The sequence below is a fragment of the Bemisia tabaci genome, chromosome 7 (genome assembly GCF_918797505.1).
Source record: "Bemisia tabaci chromosome 7, PGI_BMITA_v3".
NCBI classification, from domain to species: domain Eukaryota; kingdom Metazoa; phylum Arthropoda; class Insecta; order Hemiptera; family Aleyrodidae; genus Bemisia; species Bemisia tabaci.
Window position 1 is genome coordinate 35913856 of NC_092799.1, and position 7740 is coordinate 35921595.

General features: G+C 42.9%; 1 protein-coding gene across 1 annotated transcript in view; it reads right to left on the minus strand.

Moving 5' to 3' along the window:
• Pits (Protein interacting with Ttk69 and Sin3A) overlaps positions 1-6827 on the minus strand; it is a 33820-nt gene extending 26993 nt beyond the window's left edge. Inside the window, exon 1 of the mRNA XM_019044056.2 lies at positions 5611-6827. Coding sequence (XP_018899601.1) covers positions 5611-6559 — 949 coding nt within the window. The 5' untranslated portion in view covers positions 6560-6827. The remainder of the gene's footprint in view (positions 1-5610) is intronic.
• Positions 6828-7740: the final 913 nt, after the last annotated feature.

A 7740-nucleotide genomic window follows, 5' to 3' on the forward strand; every position in this document is an offset into this window, starting at 1 on the left:
GGTCATATGAATCTCTGAAGTTTTCGGATTGAGCATCTAGACACTTTAGGTCGAGGTTCGGATCACACGTTTGAAACTTCAGTTCTTACATCTGAAGTACTTCAGTTGTGAGAACCGAAGTTTTTCGGATGTGAAAACCGAAGTACTTCAGATGTAAGAACTGAAGTTTCAGGTGTGTGATCCAAACCTCAGCAGCTGGACCTAAGTGTTCAGATACTCCATCCGAAAACCTCAGAGATCCATATGACCTAAACTTCGGGTCCCACGCACGAAGTTTTTTTCTGCGTGCATACACGTTGTTGAAAGCAGAATATCTTGGTCCTTTTTGTCAACCCCGCCTTTGAGAATCTCGACTGCACCGAACCACGTGCCTAAAATAATCCTCCGGGCTTTGACCCCCGCCCGACATCATGCTCATCCTTGGAGATTTCCATTAAACGATGGCGCATGTCATGGCGCGATGGTTAGAATGCCAATACGTGATCGCTTGATGAGTCACATCGGTTTCAAGTCCTTCTCGAGCTATAGCTGTACTAGCTCACATCGACTGCCCGTTTAATTTGAAATATCGCGATCGAAATGGAGCGATTTATTGAAATCTGACCAATCACGTCGCACGAATTCGGAATGAATCATCTCATTTTATTCGTGGAAACCTGCAGTCATCAATCAAGGGTGGAGGTTCGCAATTCGCGGCACATAGTGCTAAGATAAAGAGACATTAAGGTCTAATCCGCCGAGTTACAGACTAACGACTGTCGGATCAAAATGCGATCGAATGTGTTGATTCATTTAACATTTTCATGCGAATTTCTGTTAACATTGTTTCCGATCGACATTGTTCATGTTCGGACATTGATTGACCGATTGTAAATTAGGTCTAATGTCGATGGCTACACGTAAGAAAACGTATTTGTCTTTGATTGCAACGCTGCACACCTCCACCCATGTTTTATTTTTACTAAAGTAATTTGTCTTTGATTGCAACGCTGCACACCTCCACCCACGTTTTATTTTTACTAAAGTAAATTATTGAAAGAAATCGAACAATAGTTTATATCAAAAATTTTCGCGAATTTTACTGAATTATTTGAAGTTTATGCACAATTTTTGTCAGTTCTTCATTGTTTTCAGGGGTTGGCGCCTGGGGGTTGATAATCTTTGATCGCGCGATCTGGGAAAAAACTTGGAAAGCGCGAAAAATCTTGGAAAGCCAGTAGGTATGAAAAAATCATTTTATTTCCGCGAAATTATGAAAACTTAGCCCCCTCCCCCATTTCGCAAAATCGTGCGGGATTGCATCTAAAAAAAAACGATTAAATTGGATTTTGGGATCGCTTTGACAAATCGACGTTCCTGCTTTCACTCGCACTTGGAAAAAAAAGAGAAGGCATCACTTTTCTTGGAGGGAGCTCAACCCCGATCTAGCATTTCTTGGAAGATTATCGACCCCTGATTTTTCTTTATTACAAACATATTTAAAAAAAAGTCCTAGAATTAGAGGCACTAATTAAGTTACTTATCCTTCCTTAAATTATGGCAATTTTAAAAATGGGAAGCGAGTCTAGAACTATGACACGTAGTTTTAAATTGGCGGCGATATAGAGCCGCATCTGCTAGCGAAGCGCGATCGTGTCATCGTTAGTGTGACGCGCCTTCAATTACAGCTGGCGGCAATACGGGCATCACCCGTGGCCGAATAGTTATCTCAAGAGCGCCTTCCGTTATGAAATCAAATGGATTGTATTCGATGGTGGTTTGATGTGTCGTTCGGCTCAAAACAAAAGAACATCATCGTAAACCAAAATGTTAGGACATGATATTTGTCAGAAAAGCTGAAAATGAGAAATTTCGTAGCAATTTCACTATTCTTGGCTAATTGGTACTGTCACGAACAGAAAAACTATCACAAAAAAACTCGTTCCGTCAGGTTACTCAACTGACTTTTCAGACTATGTTTATGTTTAGAACCAATCGGTACCAATACAATCTCACCCATTTGATGTATCGAATACGATCTAAATTAATGGCTACTCGCAAAAAAGGGTATTTATCTTTCCCGACGTATCAGGGCTGGGTAAAATTCGGCAGGTTCACCAATGAGCCAACCTTCGACGCACACCAGAGGCCGACGAGCCGGGCTGGAGCCCCGAAGGGCACGGCGGCCCCGGTCGCCAGACAATGGATCTCCGAAACGATCCGCGAAGGCGTCGCGACGCCGACAGCATGGTTGGGTTGGGGGGGGGGGGGGGCAGTGGCCATGACACTTGGGAGACCGCGCGGCGGCGGCGGTGAGGTGGGGGCGCATGCGCGGCGGCGCGACGTGACGTCACGGCCACGCAACGTATTGATCGCGGGACGACGCGACACGGACGGCGACGTAAGCAGCCGGACAATAACAATAACAACGCCGCGGGCCACGCTTAATTACCGAACGGCGCCGCGGCGCCGACTCGCGCCCTGTCCGCGACGCCTCCGAATACACTCGGCGGTAGCCACGTCATTTTTCGCGTTCTTTCGTGACGTCACGGGGTACTATGGTTGTCGTCCGTGATGCAGCTTTGAAAAATGATATCTGAGTTGCGGGGTGATAAGTTTTTTTGAGAACTTAAAAATACCTGCCTTCTCCGGTTGGATTTTGAAAACCGAATTTCCTTTCTTTTTACTGTTTTTTTCATTACCTAAAGCTGAAATCCTCATAAAAATCTTTTAAAGAAATTTAAACGCGTGGTCTTCTAAAATTAATAAAATGACGTAATCCGGTTGGATGAAAACATTTCGAGGTTCCGAGACAAACTTCACTGATTTTTCCTGACTTATCAAAATCCTGTCACCCTGGAGTATACGTCAGTACTGCCGTGGTAAGCAAAAACGCTGTATAACATTTGAGAGTTGCCAAATGTCTCCGGATATAACATGTATTTTTGGGGAAAGTTATGCTTATTTTTCCTTGAAATTTTTAAATATTTTAGATGAAACTGAGATTAAAATTGTCTGAAAATTTGCAAAAAAAAACGATGACAATTTTCGTCGATAAATTCGTTTTTTATGGAAGGAAATATGGCAACGTCTGAAGGCTCTTACGACATTCTTCCTTGGCACGGTAAAGTAGTTGTGTAGCGTCATTATGACCGTTCTCGAGGAGAAAGAGCTTCAGTCCACGGAAAATTAAAATCGTCATGTCGATGCCAGAGCAAAGAGGAATAATTTGGGAATAACTAAACAGAGGTCAGTTTCCACTAGTTTCAAAAAGAAGTCTCCAGCCAAAGCCCTCCAAAATCTCGCTTGTTCAGGTTTAGGGTGCGAAAGTGCCGGATGGTAAGGCATCTTTACTTCACCCACTGTAGGCACACAAATGTATGAAACCAACTGAAATTTACTCTTCAGGCACCAAGGAGTTTTTCCTCGCAATTAAAATTCCGAGTTTTATTTTTTAACTAAACTAAGAAAAGTGCAAGGGTTGCCACGACCTTATCATCAAGAATTATTATCAATCAAGTAAACTCGAATCAGAAAACAGAATTAAATCAAATCATAAGAAGATAAAACACATCCTCATAAATATAAAACGCCCGACGTAGATATGCAATTCCTAGTTTTCCCGTATGATGTCCCACCCCCCATGTTTATCTTAGTTTCTGAAATCGCCACGATATACGAGGTCAAGTCTACAAAAACGCAAACATAGATATACGTGGCTTCGCTTTAAAGCCACCAAAATTCCTTCTTAAAATTCACATTATTGTTTGTGCATCTTGATATGTTTTGTTCGCATCATACTAGATTAATTTGACCAAATAAGCAACTTATCACTGATTTCTTCAGTTCAGTCGCTATTTTCTAGGTCCTTTTATTTCCTCCGACGAAAACTCCTGGCGCCAAGAGGCGAACACTTAAAAAGCTCATCGGTTTACTTGGGGAGAAAAATTAATCTCTGGACACTTTCGAATTCCCATTCTTATGCTTAATTAAGCGTCTCCTCTCTACGTATCTCGGAATCCCGATGTTAATTTACAGCTTAATTAAACAGCTTTAAAAAAAAAAAAAAGAGACCCCACAAGCTACGTCTACATTTGTAGTTGTAGTGCACGTCATATTTCCATAAATAAGCACAGCTTTGTTTCTGTACGGAGCAGATGCCTAGCAGAAGCGCGGCTAGTGAACTTGGGGTCACATTCCGTGCGATCGGATCGAAGCACCCTCAGCACGTGGCACGGGATAATCGCAACAACTAGAACAAACTAGTTTAACCAGCGGAATATTCCACCTCGCTTCAATTACCGACGAGAACCAACGTGCAGCTTTCAACTCCATTACAACGATATCTTATCAGAACGGACTCGCAACGAAAGCGGAACTGCAATTGAATACGATTGCCTTAAAAAGACGGTTCGATCTTTGGGCGACGAGTGGATTTCCGATTTCATCATAGCAAAAACCACCGAAATTAGAGAAATAGCATCGGAACAACCATAGAGAACATCATCCGGGATGTATTCTACGTTATCAAAATCCTCTTATTACTCAGAATTATGGCCGAATCGGCATCACACACTCAACTTGTTGAAGTCGAAAGACCGATTTTACTCAGTCAGGAATAAGCCTGGTAAAAGAGAGGATGTCACATCGAGTCCGTAGTATGAAAACCTGCAATATTGCAATGTCTCATCCGTCAGGTTTATTTTTCAAACTCATTAATGAATCTGCTCAAAAATTTCCCTCAGAATTTCTTAATGCATTACTTAGAAGGAAAATTAGGAAGTATCTTTCCACAGAAATTTGGAGTAAAAAGTGAACTGAAGCAGAAAATGCTTAGTATGGATTGCATTTGGCAAAAAGGAACCAGCGCGATTACATGGTTGTAAAATTGTTGCTTCTTCATGATTAACTAATAAATCTCCCAGGTTAGCTAATCTATTTGGTCTCCCAATGAAAATAATTTTATCAATTTTAGTAGTGCACAAATTTAGAGTGTTTTTATAAGAAAAGGAGGAGTTGCAAAATCTTGATAACACTGTAATGGCGCTGGTTCCTTTTCGCTAAATGCGATCCAGTTAACACTGTGATAATTGTGGTGGATTGCCGGAGATCAGTACAAGACAGTGGGACCGGTGTAACAGTGAGAGGCCTTTAAAAGCCTCACCTAAAAGTAAAATTTAAAATTACTCAGGTATATTTAAGTATGTCGAAAGAAATACAGTGTAAGTGAATTTAAAAAAAAACAGACTAGGATACAGGATTTATACACTTTATAGTTTCTTCCAACTTGCTTCATTATTTAGTACTTCTTTTATCGCAAAAATATGTCCAATTGAATACCTATTGGTAAACACTTGACATAATTCATGGATGGGTTTTAACCGATCGTTGAGAGTTTTTTTGACGGGGCTACTATAGAAATTGATCTTGTGATATTGGGGAATTTTCGAACAATGAAATGCAACTTCGGTTGGTTTTGGGGATTTTACAAGTTTTAAGATTCTTTCTCACTGAAAAAGCAAGTAGTCTCATACCTTTTTAATTCATAATTTGACCGCCCATCAGTTAGTTTCCTCGTCAAAGACATGCATAAATGGAGGGGTTATCAAGGTAAGACAGAAAATTACTCACTTGTAGGCTTGAATGACGTTGCTGTGTCGAAGGATGGAGCTCTGATGGGATGTTTAGGGTCTGTTTTGAAGGTCCGCTCATTGAACGGTACAGTCAGACTAACTGCTGGAAGCGAATCACCTCTGGTTAGGGGCGGTCTTGGTGCATGTTGTTCTTCAACACTCATCATGCGCTTTGCAGCAGGTCCTTCTCCATTAGCATGCGACAGCATTGAATGGTGACCGTCATCATCTTCGCTCGGACCAGACAGCCCTCGCTTGAGACTTATCGATTGGGGAGGCAAGGAACTTGGACGGCTATTGTTGCTATGGTGAGGACCAGGTGGGATATGGTGCGCTGCAGCAGCGGCGGCCAAATGGGCAGCGGTCGGTAACCTAACTGCCGTTCTGAGCATTTCATGCTCAGTCTCTGAAGCATTTTGCAAATTCCTCTGCATCTGAGCCGCAGCAGAGCCCCTGGGTGGAGCCGGGGTGGCGTACTCGGCCAAAAGCCCTTGTCTGGAGTGCTGCAAATTTGCATGCCCAGCCGCGTGCCAAGTTCCCGAACCAGGGGGTGGCAGAGGCGGTTGTTGACTTTGCCGATGAGCGGCCGGAGGAATCCCTACGTCTAGAGACGCCACCCCATTCTGATGCGAGGGATCATGAGCTGTGTTCGCTGACCTGTGCATGGCTGCTGATTTCGTGGCCGACGCATGATGGTGCGAAGCACCGCTAGAACTATTGCTACTACTTCGACTTCCAGACTGACCTTCCTGGATACTGTACACCCTTTTCAGCTGACGGGTCTGTTCGAGGACTGCCTCGATCCTATCCGTGCCTTCGTAGTTGACGCACCCCCGACAAACAGCCTCCGAGAAATCGTGAAGCATCGACCATGGCATCCGAGGCGATTCGCACAGATAGCACAGTTGCCGTTTGCCACTGATCGGTATGACGGACATTTTCACCATTTAATTTGCCCCGCACTATGTATCCACTTCAACACCACACTCTCCGTAAACACTGTATCCAACACACTCGAAGATCACACCGCTTACATCTTCTCAACCACTGGTAGAAAAACGACCGCAGTTAGAGACGAGAGACGCGAAACGATCACACAACCGAATTCGAATTCGAGAGGATACCGAGATTGAAGTGCACCATTATTGGGAACGAGTAACGTGGGACAAACTGTTCGCAACGGCGGTTAAAAAAACACTAATGGCGGATGGGATGGAGGGAGATGGTGTTTCCTTCCACTTGTCCGCCTTCCCCTCCTTCCATCGGCCCCTCCTTGCATGCTTCGTGGATGCGCAGTAGAGCTGTTACGCGGCTCATTGGAGCGCATCTAGGCAGTCTACCAATGGCGGCACCGTACTCCCGGCACAGCGAAGACTGCAAATTGACATATTTTCATTATTCAATGCCCCCCTCCCCCCTCCCGGGCCACGCCATCAACTCCGTTACGTTACGTTACTGCCACTGTCAGCGGCGGATAATTTTGCACCGTGCTTGGGCTTGCGAAGTTCACAACCAAGGCGCTTTTGTCAAGTAGGAAAAAAAGATCGCAACATTTCGACGTTTTTTTCACGAAAGAACGTAACTGCATTTCCATGTTGCCCAATTTTCCCGCGCAAAGTTCTCTTTTACCAGGATAATTTTAGGAATCCCGAACTGAAAATTTCACAATTTTCTCTTCTGATTTCAAGCGAAAATCAGAAATTTGTTTAAAGATAATTATGCAAGTTTATATACTCTCATAAAAAATTGAATTGTTTAAGTCAATTTTGCAACCTTGGAATGGAGTTACGTTCCTTCGTGCGGGGAACGACGATTTTATCGAATGTTTTTGGATAGGGACTGGCACTGTGGTATTAATGCTTGTTAGATTTTTATCTATTTACTGTTTATGATTTTTTTTTTCTGGTGGATGAATTGGCAGTATTTTTAATTTAACAAAAGAACAGTACCTATTTTCAGGAAATAAGACTTTATGGACCATGGACTTTTTGTCTACTGGTGAGAGTTTCAGTTTCATGAATAAGTTAAAGTATACGTGTATGCAATCCCTAACATATAAGTTTATAAAGTTTATTAATCGTACGGAGTAAAAATTGCAAAATTGAACGTATTGTAGTAACCGGCAGAC